At 55.3% G+C, this 16391-nt stretch overlaps 2 protein-coding genes and 4 non-coding genes across 10 annotated transcripts; all 6 read right to left on the bottom strand.

The window, feature by feature from the left end:
* Nucleotides 1–1517: 1517 nt before the first annotated feature.
* On the bottom strand, nt 1518–5255 carry RPL13A (ribosomal protein L13a). 2 transcript variants are annotated; one of them, XM_047836727.1, is made up of 8 exons: nt 5169–5255; nt 3476–3548; nt 2998–3063; nt 2715–2816; nt 2438–2523; nt 2201–2260; nt 1822–1944; nt 1518–1633 (listed from the first exon to the last, which is right to left on the bottom strand). In XM_047836727.1, the coding sequence occupies exons 1-8, from the start codon at nt 5181–5183 to the stop codon at nt 1547–1549; spliced, it is 612 nt and encodes a 203-aa protein (XP_047692683.1). In that variant the 5' UTR covers nt 5184–5255; the 3' UTR covers nt 1518–1546. The 2 variants fall into 2 exon arrangements, with proteins under 2 accessions (XP_047692683.1, XP_047692684.1); XM_047836728.1 differs by lacking the exon at nt 5169–5255 and adding an exon at nt 4136–4217.
* Nucleotides 2042–2128, bottom strand: LOC125153824 (small nucleolar RNA SNORD35). The gene has a single exon (XR_007147574.1). It is a non-coding gene; the product is annotated as a small nucleolar RNA SNORD35 (small nucleolar RNA).
* On the bottom strand, nt 2330–2401 carry LOC125153881 (small nucleolar RNA SNORD34). Its single transcript, XR_007147616.1, has one exon. It is a non-coding gene; the product is annotated as a small nucleolar RNA SNORD34 (small nucleolar RNA).
* LOC125153879 (small nucleolar RNA Z195/SNORD33/SNORD32 family) lies at nt 2592–2676 on the bottom strand. The gene has a single exon (XR_007147614.1). It is a non-coding gene; the product is annotated as a small nucleolar RNA Z195/SNORD33/SNORD32 family (small nucleolar RNA).
* LOC125153880 (small nucleolar RNA Z195/SNORD33/SNORD32 family) lies at nt 3355–3437 on the bottom strand. The gene has a single exon (XR_007147615.1). It is a non-coding gene; the product is annotated as a small nucleolar RNA Z195/SNORD33/SNORD32 family (small nucleolar RNA).
* A 931-nt stretch (nt 5256–6186) lies between the features above and the next one.
* Nucleotides 6187–14845, bottom strand: FLT3LG (fms related receptor tyrosine kinase 3 ligand). 4 transcript variants are annotated; one of them, XM_047835776.1, is made up of 8 exons: nt 14768–14845; nt 14388–14454; nt 13504–13614; nt 13243–13296; nt 12888–13031; nt 12272–12410; nt 9963–10147; nt 6187–6416 (listed from the first exon to the last, which is right to left on the bottom strand). In XM_047835776.1, the coding sequence occupies exons 2-8, from the start codon at nt 14418–14420 to the stop codon at nt 6204–6206; spliced, it is 879 nt and encodes a 292-aa protein (XP_047691732.1). In that variant the 5' UTR covers nt 14421–14454; nt 14768–14845; the 3' UTR covers nt 6187–6203. The 4 variants fall into 4 exon arrangements, with proteins under 4 accessions (XP_047691732.1, XP_047691729.1, XP_047691730.1 ...); XM_047835773.1 differs by lacking the exon at nt 14768–14845 and having other exon boundaries at nt 9963–10144; XM_047835774.1 differs by lacking the exon at nt 14768–14845 and having other exon boundaries at nt 12272–12356.
* Between the last annotated feature and the right edge of the window lie 1546 nt (nt 14846–16391).

Raw genomic sequence — 16391 nt, 5'->3', positions numbered from 1 at the left:
ATTAACCACGACAGGACACGGGAGTTATAACTTGCCCTGCGAATTACACAGTGAAATGTTTAACATATTCAAGTAGTTTTCTTTGCACCGTTAGACATTTGAATACTGACCTTCTAAATTAGAAAATTTCCAGCTATTGGGCACCAGGGTGGCTCAGTTAAGCGTCCAGGTCTTGGTCTTGGCCCAGGTCAGTATCAAGTTCGCAGATTTGAGCCCCTATCGAGCTCTGTGCTGACAGGGTAGAGCCTGCTTGGGATGATGTCTCCCTCTCTGCCTTTCCCCCCACTTGGATCTCCCTCAAAAAACATTACATTTTCAAGCCTTGCCCATTAATCCCTAAGGGCACGTTAACAGGTGACAGTTAACTGGGTAGCTGCTAAATGCTCCATGTCTACCCTTCCAGGTCTAAAAGGTCTAGCTTTTGTCTTACAAAGCATCACGGAGGGGCACCTGGGTGGCTCAGCGATTATGCTTCTGACTTCGGCTCAGGTCAGGATCCCGTGGCTTGTGGGTATGAGCCCAGCGTCAGGCTGTGTGGACAGCTCGGAGCCTGCTTCAGATGCGGTCTCCCTCTCTCTGCGCCTCCCCTGCTCACGCACACTCCCAAAAATAAACATTAACAACAAAAAAAAGGCATCACGAAATTTAACATTCCCGTTTCCAGTGCATTACTACTTGCAGAACATTCCCTGTCCCTTTCTTTCCAAAAAAGCCCAGACTTCCTGGTGTGGCCCAGACCAGAAGGGCCCATAGGACCGCGAGGATGGGACTGGGTCTGAGATGGTGGCAACTCCATACTTTACAGCTGACTCGACAGCTTCACCCACCAGGCAGCCTCAGGCCGTGGCGGTTTTGAGAACTACGTGGACCTACGCGGGACCCTGGAGGAAATTCCTTGAAGGGCAGGTTACAGGGCACAACCGTTGTGACAAGCGACTTTTCTTGCCCAGGGGGCCTCCCTCCACTGGGCCTGCCTCCGCAGCAGACACACACTGCCAAGACACCACATTTCTTTAAAAATAATTTATTGGTTTGGGATCACAAAGTACAGGGAAAGCCAGAGGGCAGTGCCTGTGACCCCCGGCTGTCCTTCCGTGTGTGTGCACCTGGAAATACCTTTGTGGACACCAAGCTTGGCCCTCAGCACCCTCACCCTAACAGCTGCAGCGTTAGCACCTGACCGCGTGGGAAGTTTGGACACACCCCGTGCACAACGCAGGGTCCCCCTCCGATCACTTTCCAGGTATCTTTTTTTTTTTTGCGAATGGTGAAACTGCCCTAGTTGTTGCAACTGTCAACTTCTTAAAACTTCGTGAATGAGGACGTCACGGGCAATCTATGCCTCAAAGCTCTTAGAGCCGTTTGAACATTTTAGGAGGCCTTCCTGAGCAGCAGTGACTAAAGCCCTGTGGTCCCAGTATTCTAAGGCCCAGGCTGCCTGTGGCACCTAAACAGGGGCCCCCGGAGTCCCCCACATCCTAGGGCGGCGATGGAGGAAGCGCAGGCCAGGCCAAGCATGAGGAATAAACAGTCAATTTTATTGGGCTCAGACCAGGAGTCCGTGGGTCTTGAGGACCTCTGTGTATTTGTTGATTTTCCCCTCCACGTTCTTTTCGGCCTGTTTCCGTAGCCTCTGTGGGGTGAGGAGGACAGATGCCGGTCGGTCGGTGGCTGCCGCCTGGGACACCACCCGATCCCACTCCCCTCCCTCAGCTGGGCCTCAGAGAGGCCTCCGGGGGCTGAACCGCCGCATCCAGACACGCCCCCGCCCCCAAAGGCCCTGCCCGAGCCTGGTGCCCTTAGCTTCCAGCCCATCCTCACCACAAGCTGCTTCTTCTTCCGGTAATGGATCTTGGCCTTCTCCTTCCGCTTCTCCTCCAGGGTGGCCGTTACTGCCTGGTACTTCCAGCCAACCTCGTGAGCCAGGCGCCCCAGGTAAGCAAACTGCGGGGGAAGGGGGAGAAGCGAAGTGGAGCCAGGGTGGCTAGGGGACAGGTGACAAGCTGTCACAGCAGACCCCGTAAGGGCTCCCCGCCCCCTCCTCCTGGCATCAGCTGAGCCATTGGCGTTGTCGGCACTGCCGGCAGTGGCATCCGCAGACCATCGTGAGAAAGAGACATCATCTGCCAGCCTCCGGGACCTCAAGTCCACCCCCCACCCCCCCCCCCAGCGAGACCACTCCATGTAACCGACAGCTCACCTTCCGTGTAGGCTTCAGCCGCACAACTTTGAGGGCGGCGGGAACCACCATCCGCTTTTTCTGTTAGAGAAGGAGAGGGGCTTAAGAAACCTGGAGTGAGGGACAGACAGGGGACAAGGCTGGCTGGAAGAGCGTCTCAGTCAGCGCTGTTCTCACGAGGATCAAACAATGTAGGTACGACTGTGCAACATCACGGACGCCGCGCACACGAATGCGGCACGGGAACGTCACGCTCACCTTGTCGTAGGGGGGCGGGATCCCATCAAACACCTTGAGGCGGTCCAGGGCGGCCTGGCCTCGCTTGGTCTTGTGGGGCAGCATGCCTGTGGGCAGAGGGGCGGCAGGCTCGCTCACCGGCGCTCACGAGGACCCCCGCCCCGCCGGCGCACAGGCGGCCTCAGATGGTAGTGCATGTGGAGTCATCTCACGGTTGGGGAACTCGAACACGAGTGGGAGAAGTCCTCATCACTGGCCACCCGGCCGTCCCCGCCTGCGGTCCTCGGGCCCAGCTCACCTCGCACCGTCCGCCAGAAGATGCGGCTGGGCGCGCGGAAGTGGTAGGGGCCTCGGGATGGGTTGGTGTTCATCCGCTTGCGGAGGAAGGCCAAGTACTTCACTGCGGGGAGAGAACAGCGCGAAGGCTCAGCCCCAGACACACGCACATCCACACTCCCGGGGGCCTTTTAGGAACTCACACGGGCACCTCCCACCACCTGCGGGCTCACTTTTGGAGCCAAGGAAGCCTGAGGCTCTCCCAGGTCAATCCTCTCTAGCCCTTCTCCCATGTCCGAACTTACACTTGTTTCTGTAGAAATTGCCAGAAATGTTGATGCCCTCGCAGCGCACGACGACGACCTTCCGGCCTAGAGAAAAAGGAAAACGAGGTGACGGAGGAGAACAAAAGCTAGGTAGCCAGCCGAGCGCTTTACCTACAAACTGGCCACCACACACCTGCCCGGTTACGCCGAGGACCCGGAAACAGGGGTCCTCCCCTGTATGGAACTGACCGTAAGGCACAAGAAACCCAAGACCCTGGCAGGGGATCCCCTTGCCCCACCCAAGTCACAGAGCTAGACTTGTGCTTAAATTCACAGCCAAACAGGAAAAGAACGTTCCACGTTGGAGCCCCCGACCCCGGGACAGGGAGGGGCTGGCAGGTCTCAGAGCGGTGCATGGGGTTATCTCATGGTCGTGAGACTCAAACGAAAGATGGTGATTGTTGCTCATCACGGACCTCTGGTTGGGACTCGGTCGGGGGGGGCAGAGCAGACTTACCCAGCAGCACCTGTTTGGCCACAATGGCCGCCAGGCGGCCCAGGAGATGGCCTCTGCCATCGAGCACCAGGACCTGGTGGAGATGGGGGGAGAGCTTAGACACACCCACGGCACTGACTACCCACCCCCCAAAGCAACCATTGCTTTCTACTTGATTCTTTCACCTTCTCCCCCAGAGCAATTCCTATCCATTAGCACGCCTGGAAACTAGGACCCAAGGCCCATTTTACAGATGTGGCCAAGCAAGCAAATGGGGGACTCGAGACTTCAGTAAATGGAATAAAACAAAGACCTTGCCTCACATCTCATAGCTGCCTGAAGGGCAGGAATTGTTTAAGCCCAGATTACATTCAAGGCTGAGAGAACGTGCTGGGACTTGAACAAAGACTGGCAACACTCTGTCCACGGACCCAGTTAGAATTTATCATCGGTGACACCAGCTGCGGGAATGCTGACGGATTCACTCTCTCCTGATCTCAAGGGCAAAATCGTTTCCAGCACAAACTGAAATAGTAAAGGAAACGGGCCCAGTGTGGGTGAGGCTCTGCGGTGTAGACAAAAGCCTGTGCTGGGTTTTACATGGACTAACTGTGTCCCTGGGTGAACTGCTCAACACCGAATCCTCAGCTGCTTCACCAAGAGCAAAGTCCCCACTCTTACCGAGTGCTTGTTATATACTTGTGATTGTTGGAAGGCAGAAGGGTACAGAATCTAAAGCCAGACTTCCTGACAATGTGACTTTGGCTAAAAATCTCCAGCCTCCTCACCTGGAAGATGAGGATAACAGTATCTGCCTCAGGAACGTTATGGGAAGGTCAGGGAATTACACAAAATACAACACAAGCCGTGCCAGGAACACGTGTTCAGAGAACTTCTCTACCACTTTCCCCAGGGCACACGCTTGCTTTTTCCTTCCTCAACCACTCAGACTCCTTAGATGAAATTCACACGGGGACCATTTCCCCGAGCCATCCCCTCGTTTACAGAAAAGAAATGACAGGAGTGCGGGGACTCAGACCTAAGCTTCTGCTGTGTCCCTCGAGGTCCCCAACCTCCCCCCCCCCCCACCTCCCGTTTAAGAACAGTGTAGGTCCCGGGGTTGTGGAGGCTTTTTATTACAGGTCCCTCCTTTCAGATCTTTAAAATCAACCCCAACGAGCAAGAGAAAAAGGGGTTCCTGCACGCCCTGTAGGCGAGAACGCTCTGGACCCACTGCCTAAGTTTCCTACGAAAACGCTCAAAGCTGCAGAACACGGATTAGCAGTCCCACGAGGTTGAAGCAACGCGCGACTGGGGCATGTTGGTCAGTCCTCGGCGTCTCACCGCCGCGAGGCCGCCCAGGCGCTTTCTGCGTGCTTCCCCGCCGCTGGGGACACACGGGTCTCATTCGGCCAAGGGACAAAGGCAAACGAGACCTAATTTGAAACTAACTCTTCCCGTGCTGGGAGCCCCCATAATCACCCCTAAGGGAGGAACGATGCCGCATTTTAGCCAGTCACCGACCAAGAAAACCCCCCGTGTATTTCCTATTTCCCCCGTTGCAGACTCTTCTTAGACCAAAAGCTGCCCCGTTTCGCTCAATTAACCTAGATTAGGTCTCACAATACACCTACGAGGGGAAAGAGGGTATAACTCGGCCCCGGCCTGGATCCCACCCGGCCCCACGCCTCCCCGGCCCGCGCGGAGCCCGCACCTGAGCCTCCGCCATCTTCGGCAGCCGCCTAGGAAAGGAGGAAGGCTCTGCGCAGGGTTTCTTATCCCTTGAAACAGGGGCGGAGGAAGTGACGCCGCATGGGCTGTGCGGGCAGCTTTCCGTCTTTGCATTGGTTGAAGCGTCTAGCGCGTGCGCAGCGAGGCCCCGCTAGAAGGCGGGTCGTCTCCCGCCTGTCCAATCCGGGTCCAATTCTTCTCGCCGGCTCTTAGATAGCCATTGCTGTGAGGGGCGAGAGATCACGTGGGGGTAGGACGGCTCAGCTGGGGCGGGGCTGGCCAGCCTCGGCCGCCATATTTTTGAGGGGCTGCTAATCTCCCTCTAGGGCGGGGGCTCGCCCGCTAAAGCGAGCGCAGGCTGCAGGGCACGTGGTGGCCCGCAGAGGGCAACCGGGCTTTCTGTTCAGGGCCCAGTCTAGACTGGGTAGGTCTGGATCCAGTGCCTGGTGTGCCTCCTTATGACCTGGCCAAACCCCTCGCCTGTCTAGACCTCAACGTCCTCATCTGTAAAACAGGTGGAAGTCGTTTTCCCTATGCGATCCGAGAGTGTGTGAGGGAATGACTCCAGATGGCTTCTGCTGCGTCCCTTACCTGCGATGTCCTCCTCTCCAGCCCCACCTTCTAATATCTGGCATGTCACAATCCCAGTGCTTTTTGCCTGGGGTCCTTTCCTCCAGAGAGCTTCCCCGGTGTCTGGGGCTGGCCCGGGTACCTCCTCTGGGCTCCCACAGTGCCTGTTCTCCTGCCATCAGAACGTGTCACTCTGTACTGACCCCAGAGGGGTCCCGTGTCTTCTCCCCCATAGATCAGGAGCCCTGAGGGGGCTGGGTGGGTTCTGACTCGCATCTGGGTCCCCGCAGTGCCATGCACTGGCTCTGGGCCCCAGGAGGCGTCAGAAAACGGCTACTGAATGAAGCATTGCGTTAACCTAAAAACCGAGACTCGCACGCAAACTGCCCCGTCCACACCATGCCCCACCTACAGACAGGCCTGGCCAGAGCTGGTAGAAAAGGATGATTTATATACAATTTCCTGGGGACAAGGACTTTGTACAGAGGGGGATAGGTGGGTCTGGGGCTGGCGTGGGGGGCTGGCGTTGCCTCCATCCTGGGGGGAGAGTGAGCGGGGCAGCGTGGTCGAGGAAGGAACCAGTCTCTAGCTGACTTTCTCCGAGTCCCGGCTCTGTGTCCTCGGGCAGGTGATTCCTCTCTCTGGGCCTCAGTGTCTTCCTCTGTAAATGGGACGATACATGTGTCTGTCTCACGGGGCTGCTTGGGGGGGGGGTCCATGGAGAGAGGAGAGGAGAGGATCAAGTGCAGGGCTACTGAAAACAATTCCATTTGCAGTGAGCGCTCACTGTGTTAGGGCATCGCTGTCCGAGACAAGACGGTTCTCTCTGACAGCGATGGGAGCAGCGGGATCTGAGCTCTCCCAACACAGCCACAAGGCAGCCCCATGTGAAGGTGAGCATTCCAAGGCAACTAAGGAGCTGACTGTTACATTTTACCTAATTTAAACTTAGGCAGTGGTGTATTTCTTAGGAGAGCAGGAAGCAGAGTGGATAGGAGCAAGGATGGGAGGAAAACTCAATGGATGGCCTTAAAAAAAAAATTTGTAGGGGCGCCTGGACGGCTCAGTTGTTGGTTAAGCGTCTAACTTGGGCTCAAGTCATGATCTTTTTTTTTTTTAATTTTTTAAAAATTTTTATTTATTGTTGAGAGAGACAGAGACAGAGCAGGGGAGGGACAGAGAGAGAGGGAGACCCAGAATCCCAAGCAGGCTCCAGGCTCCACAACCCCCACACCTGTCACCACATCCCCCCCCCCCCCCCCCCCCCCGCCCCCAATGCAGGGCTCAAACCCACAAACCGTGAAGTCATGGCCTGAGCTGGTCAGACGCTTAACCGACTGAGCCCCCAGGCACCCCTACAGATGAAGCATTTCTAATAAAAATTTAGTGTCGCATGCACACTGGATTTTAAAGACTTGGTATGAAAGAATGAGTAAACTATCTTGGGGCACCTGGGTGGCTCAGTGGGTTGAGTGTCCGACTTCCGCTCAGGTCATAATCTCGAAGTTCGGGAGTTCAAGCCCCACGTCGGGCTCTGTGCTGACAGCTCGGAGCCTGGAGCCTGCTTCAGATTCTGTGTCTCCCCCTCTCTCTGCCCCTACCGCACTCATGCTCTGTCTCTCTCTCTCTCAAAAATAAACATTTAAAAAAATGAGTAAACTGCCTCCATAATTTTTAAAAATATTGATTACATGTTGAAATGACAACATCTTGGATACACAGGGTGAGAGAAAATATATTAAAGCTACCTGTTTCTTTTTACTTAAAAACATGTGGCTACAAGACGCCTGGATGTTAAGCGTCTGACTTTTGATTTTAGCTCAGATCATGATCTCACAGTTTGTGAGATGGAGCCCTGCATGGGGCTCTGCGCTGACAGTGTGGAGCCTGCTTGGGATTCTCTCTCTCTCCCTTTCTCTCTGCCCCTCCCCTCTCCTCTCAAAATGAATACACGCTAAAAAAAATTAAATTTCATTTAAAAAAATGTGGCTACTAGAAAGTTGTTGTTTTTTTTTTTTAAGTAATCTACATGCCCAATGTGGGGCTCGAACTCACAACCCTGAGATCAAGAGTTACATGCTCTACTGACTGAGAGAGCCAGGTGCCCCAACTATTAGAAAGTTTTAAATGACATGTGTGGCTTGTGTTCTATTTCTGTTGGACAGCCTTGCTCTGAGGGCTTTGTGTGTGCCACTTAACCTCCAGACAACTCTATGGTAGAAAGAATATTATTAGAGTCTTTTGTACAGATAAGGAAACTGAGGCAGAAGAGGGAAAGGCTTAGATGCCCAGAAAGCCCAGAGTCAAGTCTTGGCTCTGTCACTCATGTGCTGTGTGACTTTTGGCAAATTATTTACTTCTCTGTGCCTTGGTTTCAGCCTCTGTGAAACAAAATAACAATGACACTAGCTTCTCAATTAAGTAGGTTAATTCGTAGAAAGCCCAGCATAAGGGCTGTAACTCTAAGGCATTATATGTGTGAACAATTATTGCAAACTGCTTCTTCTTAGAGTCCTCTGGGCCCATCAGGAACCCACTAAGGCTTTCTGTCCTTTCTCCCTCCTGGCCCACCTGCCTCCTGCCCTCACACCTGTTCTCACCTTCTTTTTTCCATCACTCACCTCCCCTGGTTCCCTGCTACCCTGGACAGGAAGTCCCAGCTCCCTTGCTTGGTGTTTGAGGCCTAGATTTTCACACCCACACTCCGCTCACAACTTTTTCACACCTGGAAGTCTTTGCAACGATGGTCCCCTCCGCCCGCTTCAGGAGGTTACTCTCTCCTGGCTTGCAGACTCCTGTAGCCAAATGTCTCCCCTGGGGCCCCCTCATGCACCCAGGTCCCCGCTGAGCTCACTCTCTTTCCCTAATCTCCCTTGTCCCTCAGGTTCCCCACTGGGCCAGACCCAGGGTCCTCTGTGCCACCTGCCCAAGCCTGTCAACCTGCAGCCCTGTTCTTTTTGTCTTGTTTTTTAAAGATGTGCTTTTTAAAGATTTTATTTAATTTTATCTTTTATTTTTTTTTTTACATTTATTTATTTTTGATAGAGAGAGACAGAGCACAGGTGGGGGTAGGGGCAGAGAGAGAGGGAGACACAGAATCTGACCCAGGCTCCAGACTCTGAGCTGTTAGCACAGAACCCGATGCGGGGCTTGAACTCACAAACCGTGAGATCATGACCTGAGCCGAAGTCGGACGCTTAACCGACTGAGCCACCCAGGTGCCCCTATTTTATTTTATTTAAAAATTTTTTTAGGGGCGCCTGGGTGGCGCAGTCGGTTAAGCGTCCGACTTCAGCCAGGTCACGATCTCCCGGTCCGTGAGTTCAAGCCCCGCGTCGGGCTCTGGGCTGATGGCTCAGAGCCTGGAGCCTGTTTCCGATTCTGTGTCTCCCTCTCTCTCTGCCCCTCCCCCGTTCATGCTCTGTCTCTCTCTGTCCCAAAAATAAATTTAAAAAACGTTGGAAAAAAAAATTAAAAAAAAAAATTTTTTTTAATGTTTACTCATCTTTTGAGAGACAGAGTGCCAGTGGGGGAGGGGCAGACACACACACACACACACACACACACACACACACACACACACACACAGAATCCCAAGCAGGCTCCAGGCTCTGAGCTGTCAGCACGCACAGAGCCCGATGCGAGCCTCGAACGCATGAACTGTGAGATCATGACCTGAGCTGAAGTTCGACACGTAACCAACTGAGCAACCCAGGTGCCCCCTAAGATTTTCTTTTTAAGTAATCGCTACACCCAACGTGAGGATCCAACTCACAACCTGGGGATCAAGAGTCGCCTGCTCCACTGACTGAGCCACGCAGGTGCCCCTGCCCTGTCCTTCTTGATCCCTGACTCTTGAAACTGCCTTTCCCCTTCTCTCCATCCCCATGGTGCCAGTCCTGGCCCTGACTCAGGCCTTGTCCTCTCTCCCGGGACCCTCGCCCAGCATCCAGTCTGTCCGGTCATCATGGCCCCAGAGTGGTCTTCCTCATCCAGAGCATACTCCCCCCCTCCTCCCCCTGCCCTACACACACACAAAGTCCAGAGTGCTGGGCTTGGTGACGGATTCACTGAACCGAGTCAATGCTCCACGAGCCACAGGGGCAGCACATCCCAGAGCCTGGAGGCGTAAGCGCCTGTGGCCTCCACAGGGTCAGTGTCATCCCCTCAGACCTCCCCAAGCCCTCTGTCCATTCTGCTGGCTCACCTGCTCCCTGGGGTAGGGCGTTCTCCATCTCCTCCTTCGCCAGTGCAGGCACCAGGCAGCGGACATCAGCAAGAGAGCCACAGGCAACAGCAGCAGGAGGAGCAGCAGAGGGGCCTGAGGGGCTGGCAGGGCTGTGGCCTCCAAGGCCCTGGGGCTCCTTGGGGGCAGTGGGGTGGAGGAGTCTGCTGGGAGAGAGGAGGCTGGGTGAGTGAGGAGAAGGGCTGGGTCAGAGAAGGGCAGAGCAGGGCAGGGCAGGGGAGGGACCGAGAGAGAGAGGGAGACTCAGAATCCGAAGCAGGCTCCAGACTCTGAGCCATTAGCACAGAGCCCAACGCAGGGCTCGAACCCATGAACCGCGAGATCATGACCTGAGCCAAAGTCGGACGCTCAACCGACTGAGCCCCCCAGGAGCCCCTGGAGAAATATATTTCTAGGGCTTATGTATTGATTTGTTTATTCCTCTTTTTCCTCCAATCGGCTGTGAGCTCCATGCGGGTGACAGGAACCTTATCGGTCTTATTTATTGCCAGACCCTACTACTTAGTGCTCATTAAGTAATATTATAATAGCTTAATTTCATAAATAAAATATCTGGCCAAATGACAAATTGACAAATGGGCAGATAATAAAACGGTCAGAGACCCTTCCCTGTATACGCTCACCCCATTCTCTCTTCCCTTCACCCACTGGGCTCCAGCCACATGTGTCCCTTCACTCTTCCTTAAACACATAGGCAGGTTTCCGCCTCAGGGCCTTTGCACTGGCTGTTCCCTCATTCTCAACTTTCAGTGACTTTCCAGCCAACCACCTCAGACCATGCTTCCATCACCCTGTTGTAATTTGTCTGCATAGGGCTCCTTATACTCAGCTGTTTTTCCTCTTTTTTTAAAAAAAAAAAAATTTTTTTTTAACGTTTATTTATTTTTGAGACAGAGAGAGACACAGCATGAACGGGAGAGGGGCAGAGAGAGAGGGAGACACAGAATCGGAAGTAGGCTCCAGGCTCTGAGCCATCAGCCCAGAGCCCGACGCAGGGCTCGAACTCGAGGACCGCGAGATTGTGACCTGAGCTGAAGTCGTACGCTTAACCGACTGCGCCACCCAGGCGCCCCAGATATTTATTTATTTTTGAGAGAGAGAGAGAGAGAGAGAGAGAGAGAGAGAGAGACAGAGTGCGAGCAGGGGAGGGGCAGAGAGAGAGGGAGACACAGAATCCGAAGCAGGCTCTGGTTTCTGAGCCACCAGTCCAGAGCCTGATGAAGGGCTCAAACTCACAAGCTGTGAGATCATGACCTGAGCCGAAGTCAGACGCTTAACCGAATGAACCACCCAGGCGCCCCAAAAGGTAGTGTTTAACCATCCCTCTCAAGGGCACCAGACGGGCTCAGCCAGTGGAGCGCGTGACTCCTGATCCTGGGGATGTGAGTTCCAGCCCCGGGTGTGGTATAGAGAATACTAAACGAAAACAGAAATAAAAACCAACCAATCTGACAGATCTAGTAACAAATACCAGGACAGGAACCTCCAAATGATATCATAGTAAGGTGGGGAGAAAATATGTACACACAGATTCAACTCGGATCCTGCCAAAAAATAATCTATTTTTTTTCCCCCTTTTCCTCCTAAGACAGGGTCAGTTACATAACGGATTATGTACTTGGCCACAGAGTAAACCTTACTATGCTGAAGAAGTCATGTTTTCACAGGGCGTAGTCTCTCATTATATTCTGATTCTGTGATTTCCCATTGATCCTTTAGAGTTGGTGAGTCCCCTCCCCCAGCAACTGTTGACACACCTCCTACGAGAGTCTGAATTCACGTGTGTCAGCAGTGTGAAATGCACACTGGTTCCTAAAGATTTAATAGGGGACAAAGGACGTGAAATGTCACACTAAATAATTATTTATTTATTTTTGTAAGAGCCTATTTATTTATGGGCCTGGGTTCGAGCCCTGAACTGGGCTCCTCGCTGATAGCACAGAGCCTGCTTGGGATTCGCCTCTCCCTCTCTCTGTCCTTCCCCTGCTTGTGCTCTCTCTCTCTCTCTCTCAAAATAAATAAGTGAAACTTGGAAAAAAAAAACTGGAAAGAAAAAAAAAGAAAAAGGCAGGGATGACTGTTCCCTTCTCAGAGATGGGTAAACTGAGGCCTAGAAAGAGGAATGAACTTGGGGGGACATGCCCCAAGGTCACACAGCCAATGGGAGCAGAGCAGGGTCTGGGATGGCCTGAGGGGAAGGGGTGAGGGGCTGTGGGATGCGAGAGGTGAGGGTAGGAGGTGGGGGCTTGGGGGGCTTGGGGGGGCTTTACCGGGCTGACACTGTAGCTCCAGGCACCCCGAGAAATTCCTGCGGGTGATCCAGGGCTTCAAGGCCGCCAGCTGCTCGGAGGTGTCCTGCAGGAGGTGGGAGATGTTGGTCTGGACGAATCGAAGACAGCTGGGGAGGGGCTGGGGGCAGGGGAGGGAGACGTCACCACCGCATCACCCTCCGCTCAGGCCAAGGGCCTTCCCTGCCTGGCAATGCCTAACAGGGTCCCTTGAGGGTCTCCGAGGGAGAGTTTGGACCCCTGCCCCCAGGATTGCTAAGGGGAGATGTCCTTAGCGATGCACAGCGAGCGGGCCCAGTCAGATCTGGGTCCCGAGGGGGTTTGGATCGCCTCCTTCTGGTTGCTAGGGGAGAGAACCCCTCAGCAACGCCCAGCAACGGGCCTGAGAAATCAACTCAGAACTGGATCATTAGGCCCAGGACCCTCGCCATCCTTCAGTGCCTAGGGAAGCGTTCTTTTCAGCAGTGGGGCCCCCCAGGGGGACTGGGGTTCCAGCCCCACCACCCGTGGGTTGCTAGTCTAAAGAAATCTCCAGTAAGTAAGCCCTAGGAAGGCATTTCACGCACTCCCCTAGCTGTCTCCCAAGTTCAGGGCTAACCTGGAAGGCACACAAGGTGACAAAATGTATCTCGGTGTTGACCGCCTCCAGCAGGCTTTGCATCTGGGACCCAGCCACAGCCTTGAGCCGACCCATCCAGCGCTGGGCCAGGACCAGGTGCCAGAATGGCCCACAGAGCTCGTCCTGGGAGAGAAAACCCAAGTTCGGGGGCCTGCCGGCGGAGGGGGCTGGGGGCCGGTGCTGGTGGGGCTGGAAGGATGAGGGGCCAGGGCCTGGGGTCCTGCATCCCAGGGGAGGAAGGGGCAGGTCGGCCGGCTGGCGAGTTCCTCCCCCCACCCAGGGGTGGTGCTTCCTGAGTCTACCCCCGCCCCAGCCCCTCCCATCTGCGACTCACGTCCTGTAGGTTGGAGGCGACGGTGACTGGGTAATCCTGAAGCAGGTAATCAGACTATGGGAGAAAACAGGGTCAGACCCGGCTGAAGACAGGAGAAAACGGAACTATGGAGACCCAGAGAGAGGGGGATAGGGAGCCACAGAGAGAGAGGGGGACAGAGAGCCAGAGAGAAGGGGACAGAGAGCCAGACACCTAGAGGGGGGAACTTAGCCCCAGTGGGCGCAGAAAGGCGCACCGGAGACGATGGGACCCGGCCCTCACCAGCTTTCGGATGGTGACCTTGAAGGTGGAGGAGATGGGGCTGTGGCTGAAGGAACAGTCGGGGGACCCGCGGAGGCCAGGGCTGAGCAGTAGCAGCAGCAGCAGGGAGGTCTGCGGGCGAGGCACGGGGTGGGGGCGCCCTCTGTTGGCTCCACACGCACCCCTCACCTGGGCACTCACCACCCCCCCCCCAACCCCGGCCCCCTTCTCTCTGTCTCCCCTCTTTCTCCCTTCCCAGGTCTCCTTCCCTCTCATCCAGCAGTCGGCCTTCCTGCTTGGGGCTCCCGTGCCGGTCTCGGACCAGCCCCCCCCCTCCACGCTTCCTCTCTGCCTGTATCCGATGCTGGCCCCGTCCGTCCCCCCAGCTCCCCATTTCCCCGCTGCGCCCACGGCTCCCCGTGTCTGCTCACCTCAGCCCAGGACTTTCTCTCTCTGTCCACCTACCTGCCCCTCTCCGTCCCGCTCTCCTCTTTCTCCACGTGGGTCCTGCCTTCCCCATTTGTACCTCCATTTCTTCCCCGACCCTGTCCATCTCTCCCGTACCCCTGTCGCTGTCCCCCACCCTTGTCCAAGTCCCCCTCCTCTGTGCATGTCTCCCACCATTGTCCGTCTCTTCCCTGCCCCGTGTCCCCCTCCTCTGTACATGTTCCCCACCCCTGTCCGTGTCCCCCACCCCTGTCTGTGTCTCCCACCTCTGTCCATGTCCCTCTCTTCTGTACATGTCCCCCACCCTTGTCCGTCTCTCCCCTGCCCCTATGTCCCCCCGCTCTGTGCGTGTTCCAGCCCCTGTCCAGGTCCCCCACCTCTGTCCACCTCCTCTCTCAGATCTGCCCATTTTGATCCGGCTCTGCCTCTCCCCCAGCTTGCCCCCCAGGTATACGCACAGTTGGGCTCCAGGCTGGCGCCAGCACTATCATCTCGGCCGGAGGCCCCTCATGCCTATGGCCAGATCTTGGAAGGGACAGAAGAGGGAGTCTCAGACCCCCACACCCCAGCCCCTTCCTCACCCGCCCCTTCACCTCCCCACCCCTCCCTCGGCTCCTTGATGTGGCTAAGTTTCCGCCTCCTACTCCCTCGGGCTTCCTGCATGAGCCCCAGTTACGGTGAAAACTCATCTCCCCTTCTAAGAACCCCGACGTCCGGTCCCCGGAACCCTCCCCAGGCCAGGGACCCAGGAACCTGACCCCCATCCCTCCTCCCTCAGCCAGGAGGGGGACCCCAGCCCCGCCCCTCGGGGACCCGGAGTCCATTTCTCCTCACGCACCAGGCTTGCCCCGGCTGGGCGTGGAAGGGGCCAGGCCGGGTGACAGCCAGAGATCGAAAGCGAAAGGAAATTTTGGGGGGCGATAGTGAGCCCGGGGTGGATCGGGCTGAGGCAACGGGCGCCACCTGGTGGTGACAGGTGGCGTCTCACGCGCGCCCCGGAGCACCGAGTTGGGTTGATTCCCCGGTGGGACCCACAGCGAATGGGGAGCGGGCTCCAGCCAGAACCAATGCACACGGGACAAGGAGAAGGTCGCCCTGAGGACTTCATCCTCTCCTTGAATGGGGAAGGCTGGTCCGAGATGCGCACAGGAGTCAGAAGGAGGAGGGCCGAGCGCTGGAAGAGATGGAAGGAGAGCTGGGAGGGGAGAAAGAGGGGAGACAGAGAAGGGGGCTGTGTGTGTGGGGGGGGTCGTCCAGGTGAGGGGTGCGAGTGGAGCCGACAGAGGGCGCCCCCACCCCGTGCGTCGCCCGCAGACCTCCCTGCTGCCGCTGCTACTGCTCAGCCCTGGCCTCCGCGGGGACCCCCGACTGCTTCAGCCACAACGCCATCTCCGCATTGGATGCGTGGCCTAAGCGTAGCTCCTGGGAGCTCCGGGGTTCCTTGGCTTGTGTCTGCATATCTCCATCTCTGCCTCTGTCTTCACCTGGCTTTCTCTAGAAGTGTCTCCCCTCTGGGTGTCTCTTATAACAACACTTGTCATTAGATGTTGGGCCCACTCGGATAACCCTGGATGATCTTTTTTTTTTTTTTTTAAGCGTTTATTTATTTTGAGAGAGAGAGAGAGAGAGAGGCAAAGAGAGAGGGACAGAGAGAATCCCAAGCAGGCTCTGCACTGTGAATGCAGAGCCAGTGCAGGGCTTGAACCCACGGACTGTGATATTATGACCTAAGCTGAAGCCGGACACTTAACCAACTGAGCCACCCAGGTGCCCCAACTCAGGATGTTATCTTGAGATCCTTAAGTTAATTATATCTGCAAGGACTGTTTTTCCAGAGAAAGTCGCATTCATAGGTTCCAGAGGTGAGGACAGGGACGTATCTTTTGGGGGGGGCACTATTCAAACCACTACAGCCCCCCTCCCCCGCCGGGCTGTTTCCCACCTCTGGGCCTTTGCACATGCTGTTCCTTCTGCTTGGGATTCTCTCTCCCTCTCCCTCTCTGCCCCTCCTGCATGCACTCTCTCAAAATAAATAAACTTTCCAAATAAATAAATAATATGATGTAGCAATGCCACTTCTGTTATTTCTCCCAAGGAAATGAAATCAGTCTCTCAAAGAGATATCTGCACTCACGATAGCCAAGATACAACCTAAGTGTCCACTGATGGATGAATGGATGAAGAAAATGTGGTAGATATACACAATAGAATATTATTCAGCTACAGGGGCGCCTGGATGGCTCAACCGGTTAAGCGGCCGATTTCGGCTCAAGTCACGATCTCAGGGTTCGTGGGCTCGAGCCCGGAGTCGGGCTCTGTGCTGACAGCTCCGAGCCTGGAGCCTGCTTCGGATTCTGTGTCTCCCTCTCTCTGCCTCTCCCCTCCCTTGCACTCTCTCAAAATAAATAAACATGTTAAAAATTAAAAAAAAAAAATTACTCAGCTACAAAAACAAGGAAATC

This window comes from Prionailurus viverrinus, chromosome E2, assembly GCF_022837055.1.
Source record: "Prionailurus viverrinus isolate Anna chromosome E2, UM_Priviv_1.0, whole genome shotgun sequence".
NCBI classification, from domain to species: Eukaryota; Metazoa; Chordata; class Mammalia; order Carnivora; family Felidae; genus Prionailurus; species Prionailurus viverrinus.
The sequence above is the reverse complement of the archived record's forward strand: the minus strand, read 5'-3'. Positions and strand labels throughout refer to the sequence as shown.

Excerpts from the sequence above, each read along its gene's own strand:
- FLT3LG (XM_047835776.1), bottom strand. The coding sequence starts at position 14,420 with ATGATAGTGCTGGCGCCAGCCTGGAGCCCAACT. Across the intron at positions 10,148-12,271 it reads GGAGCTACAGTGTCAGCCCG|CAGACTCCTCCACCCCACTG; the intron begins GTAAAGCCCCCC and ends CCTCTCTCCCAG. Across the intron at positions 6,417-9,962 it reads CGCCCTACCCCAGGGAGCAG|AGGAAGACACTGAGGCCCAG; the intron begins GTGAGCCAGCAG and ends TCCCATTTACAG.
- RPL13A (XM_047836727.1), bottom strand. Across the intron at positions 2,261-2,437 it reads TCCCGCCCCCCTACGACAAG|AAAAAGCGGATGGTGGTTCC; the intron begins GTGAGCGTGACG and ends CTTCTCTAACAG. Across the intron at positions 1,634-1,821 it reads GGAAGAAGAAGCAGCTTGTG|AGGCTACGGAAACAGGCCGA; the intron begins GTGAGGATGGGC and ends CTCACCCCACAG.